Source organism: Thalia democratica, chromosome 4, assembly GCF_965202585.1.
Source record: "Thalia democratica chromosome 4, ktThaDemo2.hap1.1, whole genome shotgun sequence".
Taxonomy (NCBI): domain Eukaryota; kingdom Metazoa; phylum Chordata; class Thaliacea; order Salpida; family Salpidae; genus Thalia; species Thalia democratica.
Window position 1 is genome coordinate 46,118,922 of NC_139168.1, and position 18,396 is coordinate 46,137,317.

At 25.0% G+C, this 18,396-nt stretch overlaps 1 protein-coding gene across 4 annotated transcripts; it reads left to right on the plus strand.

Moving 5' to 3' along the window:
* Positions 1-437: 437 nt before the first annotated feature.
* LOC145835112 (palladin-like) lies at positions 438-15,489 on the plus strand. Of its 4 annotated transcripts, none has more exons than XM_082942653.1 (16): positions 438-506; positions 1,082-1,242; positions 3,506-3,622; positions 6,558-6,621; positions 6,803-6,895; positions 7,310-7,406; positions 7,579-7,800; positions 9,182-9,307; positions 10,330-10,428; positions 11,349-11,498; positions 11,792-11,883; positions 12,026-12,158; positions 12,689-12,896; positions 13,734-13,896; positions 14,387-14,520; positions 14,726-15,489. In XM_082942653.1, exons 1-16 carry the CDS (start codon positions 502-504, stop codon positions 14,875-14,877), a joined length of 2,016 nt encoding a protein of 671 aa, XP_082798779.1. In that variant the 5' UTR covers positions 438-501; the 3' UTR covers positions 14,878-15,489. The 4 variants fall into 4 exon arrangements, with proteins under 4 accessions (XP_082798779.1, XP_082798781.1, XP_082798780.1 ...); XM_082942655.1 differs by lacking the exon at positions 7,579-7,800 and adding an exon at positions 7,915-7,983; XM_082942654.1 differs by lacking the exon at positions 6,803-6,895.
* Positions 15,490-18,396: the final 2,907 nt, after the last annotated feature.

Here is an 18,396-nt window from a genome sequence, read left to right on the forward strand (position 1 = left end):
ACGAACTTAATTCAATAATATTAAGTATTTCCTTTTTCTAAGCTTTTATTCAGACCCATCTTCAAAAAACTAAATTTACTCTTTTCAGGTAAGAAAGTATACGTGTTTTATAACATATGTTTGGTAAAATCAACTTTAGTTTTGAACAACTTTTTTAAGATGAAAACTACTGAAAATTTTTATGTTTCTACATATTAAATAAACTACTTATTTCTATGTTAATCTTGAAACAAGTATTACTATGTTGCAGTTTAACTTAAACAAAGTATATAAGTTTATTTTCTAAAAGCCTACTACATAAAAACAACATTTTTACATTTATAGAACCAAGTTCTAAAAGAATTTTAAGTGGTTACAGATACTTTTGTTTTATTAATGTATATTTATAAAACAAAGATGAATTGTGTACGATAAGTTAAGTAATTTTTTTGATATTTAGTAATTTATATAACATAAAAAAAAAATCCTAACCGTTACTTGCTACATGTACTCCTAATAATTATGAGGTAAGTTGAAAAGTGTCATAACTTGAAGTATATTATTGTGTAAATACAAGCTATAAATAATTTTTGCAGTAATTTCAAAACGTTCATATAAATTCATATTTTTACACAGTTAAATTCTAATAATAGTTATAAGTATAATTTTTGAACTAGAGGTACGATATTATTAGAAGAGTCTTGATCAATTAAAATTATTTGTATTTTTTAAACGGATATAATTTATTTGACAAAATATGTGCTTGTATTCTATGGATATAATTAAATCAGCAGTATTTTTTTAATTTTTACTTAAAATTGCTTCAAAAATTTTGAATTTTCATTACTCATTTAATTTTTTTGTGTACAGAATTTTTATTGCACACTCCTTAATACAGTTAGAAAAACATTTATTTTTTATAACCACTTTAGCAATGTAACAAGTTTTTTTTAACTAATATTTTTAATGTTATACGACTAAAAACAGAATTCTAAAACAAAACATTGTCACACATGATCGTTTTCTTAACAAGACTAAATCTGTTTTATTCATTAAGATAAATAGTTTTCGTAACTGCATAATAAAAATCGTATTTTTTTAGTGAAGCTCCAAAATTTTCAAAGCCTTTAAAAGACTTTTCCTGTGCTCCAGGACAATGCTGTGTTCTTGAATGCAGAGTTCAAGGAATCCCTACTAAAGTCGTATGGAAGAGAGAAGGTGCTGAAATTGAAGACTCGTTCGAGTTTAGAACGCTCCACAAAGGTAAGTTATAAAACTAAGTAACTAAATCTAATTTTTTGACTTTATGTTCCTAGTAGTTAATTCTAGTTAAGTTAACTGAAACATAACTTTTTATTAGACCATTATTAAACCATTTCTTACCACCGTTCTGTAAAACTAGATTAAAGATTTCAAACTGTTTATTTTTTTTTTAAAACAGTGCCTAAATATATATAAGTTATGAAAATCTCTAAAATTGTAGTTTTAAAAAACAATATTAAAAGTTTTTAAGTTTACAGTTCAAACTGCAATTTGCTGTTTTTATTTTTTTAAGCTATTACTACATACAAAGTTCTATACCGTAAATTTGTTCTCGAATCTCAAAAATCAAAACTACAGTAACCTCTCGGATCTTTACGCACTCGTGACGTTACGCACTCTCGTTTAGTTACGCATTTCAGAATTCTATAAAATTTAAAAAATAAAAACTTTCATTTTTTTAAATATTGCACAAATTAGGTTTAATGTATATTTTTGAATTAAAATATGTTTTTGAATGCTAACACACCTCTCTATATCTTTAGACTTTGTAAATTTATGTTCCTTGACTAATTGATAAACATTTAGTTATACCTCAGTATATCAGAAATTTTGTTAACAATAAGAGATTAAATCAAAATTCTGAAATAAACATGACTGTGTTTAATAATAAAAGTATAATAAATTAATGAGAGTTTAAAACACAAAGAAATAATACAGCAGTCTTGCCCTATATATTAATAAACACCATTTTATAATTGTAAAGAAATGCTTAATTATAAATTGAATTTGCTAAGTAGAAGAGAATATAAATGTCACATATAAATAAAGATAAATATAATTTCTACTTATTATTAAAATAGTAAAACTATTTCTACTCGTATTATTATTTTATAGAAATTCAAATCCTTTTTTTTAACATATGTATAGTTTTATCTGTTGTTTTCATATTTATAAATTAAGTAAACAAATAGTTAAAAGTGGGAAAGTGCCCAGTCTGCTTTTAACTAGAAGCAATATTAAAAAACAGCCATTATAGATGAGTATATTTGGTACCTCTCGTTTCTTTACGATCTCTCATATCTTTACGCACTTTTTCTGGGGACACAATGTGCGTAAATAAGCGAGAGGTTACTGTAATAAAACTAATTTAGTGAACTCGAACACTGATAACTGATGTCATAAAATAGTTTCAAAATAAGTTACTAATTTATAAAACTTAAGCTCAAACTAAGTTAAAACCTAAAACATTGGAATTTTACTTACAATTTGAAAAAAGGGAACAACCAAAAAAGTAGAAACAAACATGTTATAAACTACGCTGAAGTTTTAATTATACGGTAGAGTCTTAAAACTTTGTTTTCTTGGTATTTACTTGTAAAGATGTCCACAAAGTTTTTAAACCTTATCACTGACTCTAAAAACTAACTATAGAAAATGGATTTTCGATTTTAAAAAAATTAAAGTTGCTTTTATGTCGTTATCTGGGCGTAGAGTCTTAGAATTTTAAGTGCCTGCAATCTAGCAGCGTAATATACAAAAATAGTGAGAAATATTATTTTGCTATGAGAAATATGAAAATATTTATTTTGCTAGACTAAAATAACACTGTAATAAAAATAGATTGTTTACAAAATAAACTAGAACTGTTATTAAATATATTGAAAAAAAAGTGATCCAACTTTACAGATCATGTTTTTGGTCTTTCAGAGTTTACTCTGCCTAGCACAACTTGTAGATCCTTTGCACTAATTCTAAATCAAGTTAAAAATTTAACTTGAGCATTACAACTATATTTCTGACTAAAGGATTTTTTTACAAGTGTTTTAACAAAGCAATGTATCTACTAGTAAAAGTGTAACAAAAGCTTGGATAATTTTTTTAAATGGTTTTTTTTAGTTAATATTTTTTTATACGATTGATTTCCTAGTTATTTGTTTTCAATTCACTTTTTGATTATATTTTTATGCTAACACCATTTATTATTAATTTTGCAAGAAAATAGTTTGAAAACTTTACTTTGATGTTTAATCTGCTTTTTTATCTACAATATTATGACATTAGACATCGTATAATAAAAAATCAATAGCTATTCTATCTTGAAAAACCTGTACACAGAACAAAAATTACCGCTTAAAATCAAATACCATGTAATACTGTTTGAAACACACAAAAAACCGTTTGTCACAGTTTTGTAATAAGCTAAGCAATCGTTATCAGCTTATAAAATTGTAAATTAATTGTTATTTTATTCTCATAAAAAAAGGTGAAATTTGTACTCTTGTTATTGGCGAACTGTTTCCTGAAGATGCAGGAACGTTCAGTTGCGTAGCAAGTAACGAAAACGGAGAGGCAGAAACTTCTTGCAGTTTGTCTGTACAAGGTTTGTGAATACTTTAAAATTAGTAATAAATTTAAAGTAAGCAAGCTCCGTTAAAAAAGTTTATGTGGTCTATAAACTTAAGCTTAAATAGCTACAACATTTTTTTAAATACAATTTTTTTTTTCAATTCAAACAAAGTTTAAATTAATAGTAAAATTATCTTTTAATTGTCGATATTAGCTATAAAATTTCTAAATAATCAAAAAAAAAAACTATCCTGTTTCAGTATATTACTATTTTTCATTGTAATCTAAAGTATTACCCTTAAATCGTTTTATTTTATTTTCTTGTTTTAAATTTTTTGGAAAAACTAAAAAAAATAATTTTTATTTGAACTAAGATTTTTGTATACCATGTTTTCAATTGCAAAGAAAATAGTGTTTGTTATTATGAAGGTAATTTAAAGCTAACGTTAAAACTGTAAGACAATCAAGCCAATTTTTCTGAAACTTATTATATTGTTACTTATAAAGCTCTGAAGATCCTTTTAAGAGAAACAGTTTCAGCTATTGTTGTAACTATTGTTGTATAAAAAATATTTCAATAACAAAAAAAAATTAATAATCTTTTAAAAGTGTATAGAATACTTAACAAACACAAGTATATTAAATTAAAGCTATTTTGTGTTTTTATAACAAAAATAAAAAAATTATTTATAAAAAATATTTGCTTTGATAAATAGGTCAAAGAAGTTTAGGTATAAGTGTGTTTCTTTAAAGCATAAACAATAGTACTCAAATAAAATGAATAGTAATGATAAAAAAAAATTAAATTGAATAAATGATTGTGTTGATATACATTTTAAAAAATACATAGTTGAAAAATAACTTTGAGTTATTAATTAAAAATTTAAATTAGTTTGAACAAGTTTCAAAATTTAACTTTGTTTACACAACTAAACTTTTTTTACTTTTTCAATTACAAAATAGTATATTATGCAAAATTTTATGTTATTTTTAGATTGAAACTAATTTAAAGTCGTTAAGTATTTACTTCAACTTTTTATAAAAAGAAAGTATATAAATTTTTAATAATTTACTTATTTTCATGTTCTTTTTTAATAGAAATTAGTTTAATGTGAAAAAAAGCAACAAAACGTATTAACCTTAACTTATTTTTTTGTACTTTGTGTTTAGATAAGGTTACTACTTTTACTTAAAAAAGTCGTTATTTTAAATCATAATTTGTTTTATAATTTTTAGAATATGTAAAAAAGTAGTCAGAATAAAAACAAAAAGATGATTAAAATTACTTTTTACTGAACTTTAATATTAAAGCGATTTAAATACTTGAATAGAAAAAATATATATCAAGAAGATAAAAATGTCTCATTCAAAACTTTACATGGGTATTTTTTTCTTTTTTTCTCTCTTTTTTCACAGAATTTTAACCTTATTCGGAAATTTTCGTCAAATGCTTTGCGGTGTTCCACACAAATTTTGAGTTAAGTAAAACAAAAAGTTTCTTGCGACAGTCTTTTTATGTATACCAACTTAAAAACTTTAGAGATAGTGCATTTTTATTTTGTTTCAATAAAATATAGATATACAATAAAACTTTTTTTTGTAGTTTGTGAGTTATAGTGATTTTTATCTGAATAAAAAAATAAATAATAATCAGTCAAAAAGTCAGTGCTTTTTTTAATAATAAGTAAATAAAGTAATTCAAACTGTAATCTAAAAAAGTTTCTTGTAATATTTTATAGTATAATTCTTATAAGAGAAAGAATGTTAAAGAAAGGGTTTAAGGTTTTTTAGATATTTATGTATTAAAATTTCTATAAAGTCTAAAAAGTTTAAAGGATTACTAATTAAAACAAATTCAAAAATATACTTAAATAAAATTGTACTAGCAACTTAACTATTTTATATATGTTCTTAAAAAAGCAACTTGTACTAAGAGAAAACGTGCTTTTTATGGTCGAATAAGTAGCACAAAGTTTAATATAAACATAAAATTCTACAACATTACTGTACTCTTTATTATTAACAAAAAAATAAAATTATTAAACCAACATTGTACACCAAACTGTAATGAAATAATATATAAGATATTTTTTTTCAAACAATATAAGATAAACAAATTTTTTGAATAGCTATGAACTTATTATAATGCATGTAGTTGTACTTAAGTAAATTGTTGTAGTTATTTTACACTTGTTTATTTTATGAACGATAACGAATTTTGTTGAAAATTAAAGCTTGTTGTTAAATAATATGTAAAACTTTTTATAACATTTCTTGATTATATTAAGCTCAATAAATATTTTTGCTCTTTGAAGTATACTATTAGATAGTTTAGAATAAGTGAATAACTGCATTGTAACATTATTACTTACTTAACTTACAAGGTTTTGGAAAATAAAATGTAAAAATATACCAGTTTTTTTAACTTTTTTTTTTGCATCGCGATATCAAGTTTAGAAAAATTAGTACAAATTACTTTTATTTAAATTTTTTTAGTTATTATCTAGAGATGAACTACTTAAACATAAATTTATATAAAAAATGCATACTTTTGATTTTATTGATTATAACCTAAATTATTTCCCTTTAAAAAAAAATAATTTATCAAAAAAATATATGTTTGTCTATATTTTTATATAGTTTTTTATTTTCGCTGGTCTAATTTGGTCTGCGAGCCGTACGTTTCTCACCCCTATTATAACTATATAATCTTACTTTTTAAGTAAGTCAAGTATATTTTGAAAAAAAACAGTGCTAACATTTATCGTAAATCTTATCACTTTTAATTTGAACTACGTTTTACATCAATAGACTTGTTGAATAAGTAAAAGTTTTGTTTTTAACTGAAGTTTCTATATATAACTAAAGTTTAATATAACTATATTTACAAAACTTTTAGATATATACAATTAAAACTAACTCATTTTACAAAATAATTATTTTAAACTAAATTTAAAATTATTACAAAGGTGATTTTAGCAACATAAATTCAATATCGACAAACGCTTCAGCGTATACCCCACCAAAACCACCGTAAGTTTTGTGATATCTTTTTTGTGTGGAATACCAAGTAAAACTGCATAAGTAAAAAAAGAGATTTCATTTTTTAAATTTAAAGCCTTAAAAATCTTTTAATCTTATTTATTATTAATTTATCTAAATTGTTATTTTTTCTTCTACTTGAGTTCTTAATAGCACTTTTAATTCTAAATAGTTACCAAAGAGACACTGTTATTAGCGACAATCTACCATTATTTTCGAAACATCAAAAGAATCATTTTCATTCAATGACATCTATCAGCCATACGTGTGTTTTTTGTTTGTTTGCTGTTAAATAACTTGTTTATAAGCATGAAAAATGTTTGTGTGATTATGAATATTTTAACGATTGTATTATGATTAAATAGTTTCAACAAATTTATGACTAAGGTTTATATCTTAAATAAATCACTAAAGAACTTTATAAAAAACTAATAAATCTTTAATATTTTTAGTGATAGCTTTTAAAACAGCAAGCTTTTTTTTAACTTTGTAGAAGTTGATTAAAAAACAAAAAACAACTTTAGATAGATCTAAAATTTTCTTGAGAAATTTTTAAAAACTCGATTTATAGATTTAATTTAATTTAAGGATAGTTTCATGTGTTTTATTCATTCTATCGTATACTTAAATGATTTTACATAAAATATTGAATGCTTCTTTAACTTGTCCATAACTATAGTCCAAAAAAAGAAGAAAATGATTTCAAAGCAGAAAAAGATCAGTTGATAAGAGATGTTGCAAAAACAGTCACTACACCAAAAAATCTTCATCCACAAGTTTGTCGTTGTTTCCTTTGTCTTTTTACTATCTAGATAAACATAATTTTTAGAATAAAATATCTAATCTTTTTTTTTTGTAGCTAAAATACGAAACTGTTTAGCGTAGTTCAAATACTACTTGTTTCAAATTAAGGACTTAACTCAAATGTATGTTATGTTTTTAATACAGTATAGAAAAACACTAAGCCCAGAGCTAGCTATAATAAATCGTGACATTGAGCAAAGACTGCAAATCACTTCAACAAGTCCAGCTGCAAACACAAGTTTTACTAACAGTAATTCTCCGAGAAAATCTAGCAGTTCTTATGTAACTAAAAGAAACGCTGTCCAATTGCCTATAAAAAAATCTCCAACTATAAACAAACCAGTAAAAATCATGTCACCAACTCAGGTTTAAATATTTTTTTTTGCATGTTTACCTCTTTCTTGACGACTCTTCTTCTTCTTCCAACTTCTTTCTTTACTTTACCTTTGTTCTTTGAATATTCTGTGTTATGATGACTAGGCTTTCGACAAAACTCCACGCGATTACGTACTTTACTGTCCATCTGCACCTGCAGAAAGCGAGCCTCAGGTTTGCCAAAAGGCTTTTTAAAATATCAATATCATAGTTTCATACCATAGTCAAAGTTCATTTTCGCTGTAAAATCATTAGTTTAAGTACATTAGGGACATCAAGAACATACGCACTGTGAAACTTAGTAAAAATGCGTACCTTACAGTTTAAAAATAAACTTTAACTTGTATTTTCTTTAACTACACCAATTAATAACTAATATACACTTATTAAAATAGAAATAAGATCTAAACAGACTTTTCAAAATAAAAAATCAAAACAGTTATGTAATCTTACATTAATCATTTAGGATCATGTTTTTGTTCATTTATTTGTTTAATAAAACATCACAGAATCGTGTTTTCAATTTTTTTTATCTTACTCATTCTAGATAACTAATGCCACCACACAGGTGCTACCTTATCATTGTCCCTTCTATATATTTTTAGAATTCAAGCACTAAAAGTTCTAAAAATTACATTTAAACAAATATTTAGACCAGCAAGTAAAATACAGACTTATTAAAAAAAAATTAAGCTACTAAATATTTTTTTAAATATTTTAACTGTTTTTTTGATCATCCCCAATACTTGTATACTTAAATAACAGTTAAAAAAAGGACTTTTTTGCCTTGTTAATTTTTTTTTTCAAAATTTACTGTTTTAACATACTATATGTACGTTTTTATGATAATGATTTGTTATGATAAGTTTGTCTTGAATGATTTTTTGTTAGATTATTTTAAAAACTGTTTTTAAATCTATAAGATAATCGTTTTGTATAATATTCAAGTGCGCAATTCATAGAAAATTTATATTATGGTTTTTAACGAAATATTAAGAAATAATGATTTTTTCAGGTAAAATATACATGCGTTATACTCAAACTAATTTGCTTGTTTTTCATTTTGTTTTTATTATCATTTATGTACACTGTACAACTGTTCTTATAAAAACTTTACATCTTTGTTTCTTATTCATTTATCATTTTGTTTTCAAATATTAAAACAGTCTATGTTTCTAATCGTTTATTTTTACAACTAACATAAAATAAAAAGTAAGTAAAAAGTAAAAGTTTTAACTGCTTCAAAATTTAAAACAGTATTATTTAAATAGTTTTTTTAAGATGAGGTTATTAAAATAACAACAACTAACAGTTTTATATGCTAAGATTAGCTATTAGTTTCTAATTATTGAATTAAAATTTCAAACCTTAGGAATACAAGGTATCAAGCTTTGAACAGCGATTAATAAATGAGATCGAGTACAGATTAGAACAATCTCCACCTGTAGTTGAAGATCCTGAAGATGACGTATTTGAAGAAGTCGTTACAGGGTCTGAGGTGAGTTATTGGAAACAGTTTTAGAAGAATTTACCAGTAAAAATAGTCTTGGTGGTTTTAGAAACACTTTTGGTTTTTTAACTCATCTCATATTTATTCAAATTAATTTTATTTTATTGTATGATTATACAAAAAAGGCAATGATTTTGTTCGTCTTGTCTACTTACCTAAGTCGTTTTTAAGGAATATACTAATATATATTAACATTTCTAAACTTAACTTTTTAAGTTTTATTTTTGACTAAGTCATAAAAAATATTCGACTTGTCATTTTAAGTAGATTGGATAGAAAATATTTCTATTTTACTTTGGTATCTATAAATTTAATCCTTAGTAATATTTTAAAAAATATATGAAACGTAATAGACTTTTTGTTACTTTTATAAGCTGAAGTACCTAAAAATGTATTCATTGTTAAGATAAACAGAAACAATATTTACAACTAAACTTTACTATTTTTTATACAAAGTTTCACAACATTTAACGATATTTTTGCGAAAACTAATTTCATTATTAAATTTCAAAAATCAAAAATAAAAGTTTTTGAAAGAATTTCATTAATTGAATTATACAGTACAGCATAAGTTTACTTTATCAAACAAACTATATCCTTTTTTTAATTTACATTCATATTAGTTTAATCCATTTTGTCTGTTTTTAATCAAGTTCTTTATAAGTATGCAGCTAGCAAATGTTGAATTCCAAAGCCGGCAGTCTGATAAATTGATATTAAGTTACCCTTTAGCATATTACGCAGGCATCTAAAAATACTTCAAGTGTTGTGTGCATTCGAACTTGATTTGCACTAAATGCTATGTTAACATTTTTTACAACGTTTAGTTTGAAACTTAAAATGCGTTTTCAATTTTTGATTTTTATGTACAATTCCCTTTTTCGCAGTAATTATATTTTGTTTATTTTTAAAATTTGTTTATAATACTACTTTTTATCTCAACATATAATTTTAAATGTTATCTATCAAAGAACAAGTTTAATTTTAACTTGGACAAACTGTTTTTATAGAAATTACCTGCTTTTGTTGTTCCTTTGAAAAATTTCTCAGTTACAGTTGGAACTTCAGCTTCGTTAGTTTGTCAAGTTATGGCAACACCAAAACCAAAAGTAAGAATAGTTTATTCTTATAAAGCATCGCTATTTACGGTTTAGATAATGTAAAACAATTACTGTAATATCTTACTAGTATAAACAATTTTATAGTGTTATTAAAACAAAAAACAACTTAATACCAAAATATTTAAGTTTTAAATTTTTATAGATAAACTATGGCCAAACATTTTTAGGTACATAGGTCTATATAAAATTTGATTGTTTTACAAATAAATTCAATGTCACAGTATATACTTTTAAATTTAAAAGTTTTTCGCCATTTGTTTATATACACGGAAAATAGTACTAAAGTATTAACTTTATGATGCTTCATAGAATATTTGTATATATTATAAATGAACTTCTTCTTTTACATAATTAAAGCTATTATTCTTTTAATTTGTGGTACAGTTTCTCTGCTTAACTTTGAATTTTAAGTGAGTTTTTTTTAGTTTCATTACATGCTGAAATTTAATTTTATCTTTACAAGTTTTTTATGTCATTTCAATTATTTTAAAATGAAGAGAACTTGATAAGCTACAATTACAATAATATGAATATATCACTATTAGTAAGATGTTTTTTTAGTTTATTCAACGAAAAGAAAAGTAATTGTTAAACTTATACATAAAGTATTACAACTAATTAAAGGTAACTTCAATGGCAGCTGAACAGACTGTCATCATCCATAAAAATAAACCGCTCTTCAATCTTTCTAGTTTTGCAACACGTTTAAACTAAAACTTATGTGGTGTTATATAAATGTTTAGTAAATTAGTTTTTTTAAAAGTATTTTTATTCTAGCAAAACATTTAAAAACCTTGTGTCGTTAATAGTAGACAAAGGAACAAAGTATATCTCTTAACTTTTCTAAAAACATAATAAAAGTAAAAATACTTTAGATAAACCATAAAACATAAGAATTTATTGAAAAGGTCTTTTGGTTCAAAGACGGTAAACAAATATCGAAACGATCACGTCACTATTTAACAACGTGCAACGAAGACGGGGTTTGTGAGTTGAAAGTTGCCGAGTTGTATGCAGAAGATGATGGAAATTACACAGCCCTAGCTACCAACCCACTTGTTTGTTTAATTTATTTTTTTAACAAGATAAAACCTTTTAGATGATTCAAGAATGCTTATAAGATAAAGAAGCAATTAGAAATTTTAGATAAGACAGTTAACTAAAGTTAAAATATTTATTAAGCTACTTTTGTCTGAAAACGACGTTCAAAAATTTTCACAAGTAAAAAACTATATTTAAAAAAATACAAAATCATGTTATTTCGGTTATATAGTATACATTTAAAGTTTAAATTTTTATCAAAGTACTTTAAAAAGTATATCTGAAAATTTAGTATCAAAATCATTTGTAGGGACGTGTAAGCAGTACAGCGAAAATAGCAGTATCTACCCATCGCATAATGAATCCTGACATGGTAGCAGATGGAATCATTAAAGCTCCAAAGTTTGTCCTTTGATAAATTTTAAATGTCGAGTACAAAGATAACATTATAAAAACCGGTTTTCATAGAAAAAAAGTTTGTTTGTGTAACTGACTAGATTATTATAAACAATTTGTTTTAGTTTTAATTCTAAAACTATATTAGAACTCCGGAAAAAGGCGCATTAGCAGATGATGAAGAATGTGCTGTTGAAAAATATTATCGACCAGTTTTTGTTCAAAAACCTCCAGAAAACATACAAGCAGAAGAAGGAAAGCTAGTCAGATTCAATGTTAAGGTTTAGAAAAAAAATTTACTTATATTCAAAATAGTATTAATTTATTTTTTATTATAGTTAGCTACAAAAAAAACAGATTAAAAATAGAAATAGACCTTGACTGTTTCCTAAACATTAATCTTTCCTTTAACATTTATTTTTACTGTTTTTTTTTCAATCTTAAAACTTAATAATTTATAATACGTCCTGTTTTGTATTTATTACAACTAAGAATTGTGTAAATTTAAGATAGTATTGATAACTTTTTTGAAGATATTTAATAAGTTTACTACAAACATTAAATCATATAAGAATAATAGTTTTTAGCGATTAAGACATTTATAACAAGGAATAAGCTCCGATGAAAAACAATAGAACTAAAGGCAACTTTATATTTTATTGTTCGTTTTGTAAGCGTAATTAATATTAATTACTAGATATTAACTAACTTTTATTAGTTAAACTAAGAATATAGTTACTGTGTTTTGATGTTGGTAAAAAAGTATTAGCTAAAGCTTTACATATTTAATTCCAGTACGAAATATTTTTAGGTAACTGGACTTCCTCTTCCAGACATAGCTTTCATGATCAATGGAATGCCAGTTCGTTCGGATGCCACCCACCGTATTGTTGTGAGAGAAAATAACGTTCATAGCTTATTGTTCGAACAGGTGAACATTATGGATGAAGGCACGTACACTATCGTGGCAAAAAATAGAGCTGGAACTAACATGACTAGAGTCAATCTTAGAATAAAAGGTATCATTAACACTTTAGAAAAACTCTTTTTAAGTTGATAATAAAAGTACATTATATTGAAATAATCATTTGCACAAATTGTTATTCTGGAAATTTTTAACCGTTTATAAACCTTGCAAACAAATAAAATTGAAAAAAAAAATATACATATTTATGTAAATTGCTTAATATCTTTAACTTGTTATACTTTAAAAAGAAAGTCTAAAAATAAACAACTCATTACTTTATATACTTATAAATTTATTAATACATTAGTAAATATTTGGACACTGCTGATATAAACAACTCATGTTTTGTGCACATTTGTACTTGTTTATTTATTTTATTTTTATTTTATCTTATTGTTTATTGTGCAATGTTGGACTCAGGCATCAAAACCTGAGCCACTTAAACAGGACACACAAAAAGAGAAAAAGAAAATAAACTTACATTCAAAACTTTAAGATAAATTATATATATATATATATATATATAAACATAATTTAAATGAAAACACAAAGTTAAACACAATATGATAAACAAATGAACTAAATTAAAAATTCAATTCAAAAAGTTCAAACTTATATATTACTTAGTACACACAGTAAAGAAGTTTGTCTAAAATCATCGCTTATAAAACAAAATTCATAACTACAAAATAAATAAGTAAACTAATAGTTTGTAGGGGGGAGGCGTAGGGAAACGAATATTTTTTCTCTTGTTTATAGTGGAAAATTAGTAAATTTTACTGGTATTTATTGTATTTAACAATATTAACAATTTGTTTAAAAAGACTATTTATAAAAAACTTTATTTGTAGTAACGTTTTCTTAGTAAATGAAAAGTAATTTTTCAAAGCACGTGAGTATGCTACTCCGCCAACATTTGTTCAAAGACCCTCAGCCACTTGTGCTGCGGAAGGAGACGCTGTGAGACTAGAAGCTCGTGTGCTTGCTACTCCCCGTCCAACTATTACTTGGAAGAAAGGCAGCGACCAAGTAGTACACAGTCACCGTACGCAGTAAGTTGATGACAACTTTTAGCTTTTATCTTTTAGCTTTTATCTTTAAACTTTTTTATGGCAGATACATGTTTTTCTAGATATAAACATATTTTAACACGAAGTCGAAAGTTTGTATAAACTATATATAGTAATATATTTATAGTAATATCTAATTAATATTTTTCCAAACTACTAAATCAAATTAAGTTTTATCATACTTTGTAGTGTTCTAATAAGAAATATCTGTTTTTAAAGTTTTATTTCTATACTTTTATACAGTAATTTTTCACTTTTTAAAAGTATCGCGGATCTATGTCATAAACAAACTTAAGTAAATGTTTTTAAGTCAAAATAATTTAAAAAAATTTAATTATAAGTTTTCCAACGTTAAAGGTAATAAAGTACATTTCATTTTAAGCATTTTTCTATAACTTTTAAAATTGTTATTTGAAAATGCTTTTTTTAATTCTAAGTACAACTTTTTACAAGATGATTAAATGTTCTTTAGATTGTATCAGGATGACACAGGGTATGCGTGCTTGCAAATATCTCAAGCAGAACTTAATGATACAGCCTGGTATACATGCAGTGCAGTCAATAGTGCAGGAATTGCTAGTTGCAACTGCAAACTTGATATTTATTGTAATTATTTTTTTTTAAGCAAACTTTTTTTTATTAATTATGATGTTGTTTAATAAAATGTATCGTTTATTAGTAAACTTTCAATTTTTTTTTTAAGTGATATTTAACTTCACATTCTTGTCTAAAAATTTTTTTTTAAGTAGATCAATGTCTTTTAAAACTTTTTGGATTTAAGATTTTTCAATAATTATTTAAACAACTTTAGGTCCTAGGCCAGAAGTTAATTCAAGGCAAATGAGAAGAATCAGGACTCCTAACAGGTATGCAAATCTTGCTAAAATTGCTGGAGTGGATATGAAAGAGTCGCTAAATATTGATGCAAGATTTGATCATATCCCTGAGTCAGAAGATTTGTAGCTTTTTGAATAAATTTACGATTTAAAGCTTACTTACACAAGTTTACGTAGTTTTACACACTTTTCTGTTTTCTTTTAGTATAACCTTACACTTTGTACTGGTTTTTATACTATAAAAATAAAAACGAACATACTCTTCACTCACTTAATAATATTTAAAATGATTGAAAATACAGTAGTTTATAAACATTTGTTCTAAACAAATTTAAATGAAGGTTTTTGTTGTAAATAAAAAGTCTGTAACGTTGTATAATGTTCTTGCCATTGGCGTTATTACTGTAAACTGCTCTTCTATTTCTGCCTTTGCATTAAAATAAGCAAATTTTGAAAGCATACAATTGTATCAATACACTTACCTTAACTCTTATTTTATATAACATTTTTTGCATGTATCTTTTGCCTTTTAAATAAAACTAAATTTTTCAAATACAAAAAAATATTTTATCGTGTTTAACTTCATGAAGTTTTTACAATACCAAGAGCATTTTATGTTGACGAAAACTATAGAAAGAGACTTTAAATAAAGTATATGATTTTTAAAGTAAAACTTTCTTCACGTTTTTTTTAACAGTCATTTGTTTGTTCGTAAAGTTTTAGGCTCAAAAAAAAATTTAAAAAAAAACACTTGTGGAATAGTATATAATAGTTAGTGCTAATTAGTTTAATTTGAGTTTTTCTAAAACTAAAATTTTTAAACTTGTAAAACACAACTATATGTTATACTTCAATTGTTACAACTTATATCCTTTAAAACTTCTATAATTTTCAATTTTTTTTATTATACTGAGACTTGTTTTTAACAACTCTTAATTGTTAAGTTTTCAGTAAAGTTATTTTAAAAAATCCTTATAGCTTATTTTACCATAAAAACTTTTAAAGTTTTGATTTTTTCCGAGCAACATTTGATCAAAACGTTTAAAAAGTAGTATTTAGTCATATATACATAACATACTCATATTTAACTTCCAATTATACTTCTTTTTAATATTTAAAAGTTTCCTATAAATCTGAAGATTTATCTACATTTTATATAAACCGCGATTTTCTATTGTAATACACGGTTTACAGATTAGTTTTTATTACTGTTTTTTTTTATTACTAGAGTTAAACTTAACCCACTAAAAAATATCAAGTAATAAGTTTTAAGATATCAAAAAGCTGCGTTACTAACAGGTACTTTTTTTAAAATATAGCTGTTCTTTTGTATGACCTTTAATGAAAATAATTACTATCTAGGTCCTTAGACGACATCGTTGGTTTTTTTTTTGTCGTCTAAGGACCTTGAGATCTTTTTATTAAGTCTTACCAAAAACTGTATCCTACTTAATTAAACTGAATTGTAATTGAAATAAGATTGTAATGTAGTTTAAAGTTTTAAAATACAAAATGACGTAATGATCGAACGTAAAAACTAACTAATTGCTTATACTGTAGAACTTTGCTGTACTAACAAAACTCGTTAGATTAAAATCAAACTAAAATAAACCAGCGATAAAGATAAAATAAAACTACACGTGAAAAAAAATTACGAGACTTTTGTAAGACTTACGACGAAAGATCTCAAATAGGTTTAAGGAAAAAATGAAATGTATTTTGTTATATTTTTTAAATAAGATTTTATTGAAAAAATGAGACACGAAAAGTAAGTAGTTAATGTTAAAAACTGTTACCAGGGAAATAAATGTATTAATTAAAGCTAAACTACAATTAGGTAATGTTTGTTACGGCTGCTATAGCATGTCCTTGTTTATATACTAGACTTTTAATATATAATGTCTTACTCTAATTCAATACTTGAAAACATAGATGACTATGGAGACGATGAATTGCCTGCAAGCAACTCAAAAACTGTCAAAAGACATCATGGATCGGAAAATGCGAAAACTATCAAAAGACAACCTGGATCAGGAAATACGAAAACTGTCAAGAGACAGCCTGGATCAGGAAATACGAAAACTGTCAAAAGAATGCCTGGATCAGAAAATACGAAAACTGTCAAAAGAATGCCTGGATCAGGTCCACGAACAGAGTATACAGACGAGGAAGAACAATCAAATGAAATTAAACTGTCTAAAGATTCGAAAGAATATGAATATGAGTACGAATATGAGATAGTAAAAGAAAAAAGCTACTTAAAAGAAAACAATCAAAGCGAAAACAGTAGCGATGATGACGATAATAACAAAAATTCAGAAGACTTAAAAATGCAGCAAATCACTGAAGCAAATACAAATAGAAACTCATTTTCTTTCTATAATCAATCATTGTAAGTGTTTTAAATATTGTTTTAAGTTCAATAACAAACTGTTAAAACGTTTCGAGCAAGTTTAAATGATCAAATTTAAAAAAAACAAAGCCATAAATTGTTCTACTTAAAGTATAATAAACTTACTCACATTTACGATAGAAAGATACCGTCGGAACCGTTTAAAACAAGGATAAGAGCTGTTTGTAACACACAAGACGCGATAAAAAGGCTTGAAAAACAAGAACGTGTCAAAAAACAAGTTGACAAGATTTGGGTTTGCTTTCTTGGCAAAGAATCAATTTTATCAGAATCAGAAGAAGAAAATCAGGAAGATGCTGGAGTTAAAAGGGTAAGAAAAAGAAAAAAGAAAAATAGGAAAAGTGACCAATCGGTTGTACGTGAAAACAAGGCTTCAGTGAGAGAAGATATTGGTGATGACTATGAATTTGAAGATATTGATAAGGACAATCAAAGTTTTCAAGAAGAATATCCGACTGAGAAAATAGATACAGGTGGTTCTAAAACAATGAAAAGAAGACCTGGACACTAAAAGTTTTTCCTTATAATTAATGATAATCTAAAAGTTAACTTAAGGCTTATAATTGATAGTTGAGCTTTTTATAAATTTGCAAAACTTAATATTTCAATTGAATATAGTTTCAAATAAAATATCCTACTCTTTCTTGTTTGGAAAGTTCATAACATATACTTAGATTTGTTATATATGTTAAGCTAAGAGTTAACTATTAAATATCTGTTATTCTCTAAGAACTTTTTGGTACAATAAACGAGGTAGTTTAGGTAGGCTAAGTGTAATAAAACATGTTTTATTTATTTAAAATGACTTTGTAAAAGTAGAAAAAGTACAGTTTAACTAGGTAAAACAAAGACACTTTGTAAAAAATGCTTGTTTAGTTTATGGAAAAGTTTAATCATTTATAGCAGCTGTTTGTAAATTTGTTTAGCTCATTAGATTGTTCAGAAAATTATGGTAATTACTCTCATGTCTCGTTCGCTTTTAGTTAAATGCGTAATTTAAAATATATATACGAGAGCTTCTATCAATTTAGAATTTAAGGAATATCATTTATTGAAATACAAAAAAGCGCTCAAAAATTTGGTTTAAGGACCTGGTGTACGACAAAACCTTTTGACTATCGAGTCTTTCACCACTGATACAGTATAATGTCTCATCTAGGGCTGTCCTGGGCATGAAGTTAAACTGTTCTGGTGTATGACTCGATAACCGAAAGGTTTTTTGTACACCAGGTC

Excerpts from the sequence above, each read along its gene's own strand:
- LOC145835112 (XM_082942653.1), top strand. Across the intron at positions 10,429-11,348 it reads TGGCAACACCAAAACCAAAA|GTCTTTTGGTTCAAAGACGG; the intron begins GTAAGAATAGTT and ends TTTATTGAAAAG. Across the intron at positions 13,897-14,386 it reads GTACACAGTCACCGTACGCA|ATTGTATCAGGATGACACAG; the intron begins GTAAGTTGATGA and ends AATGTTCTTTAG.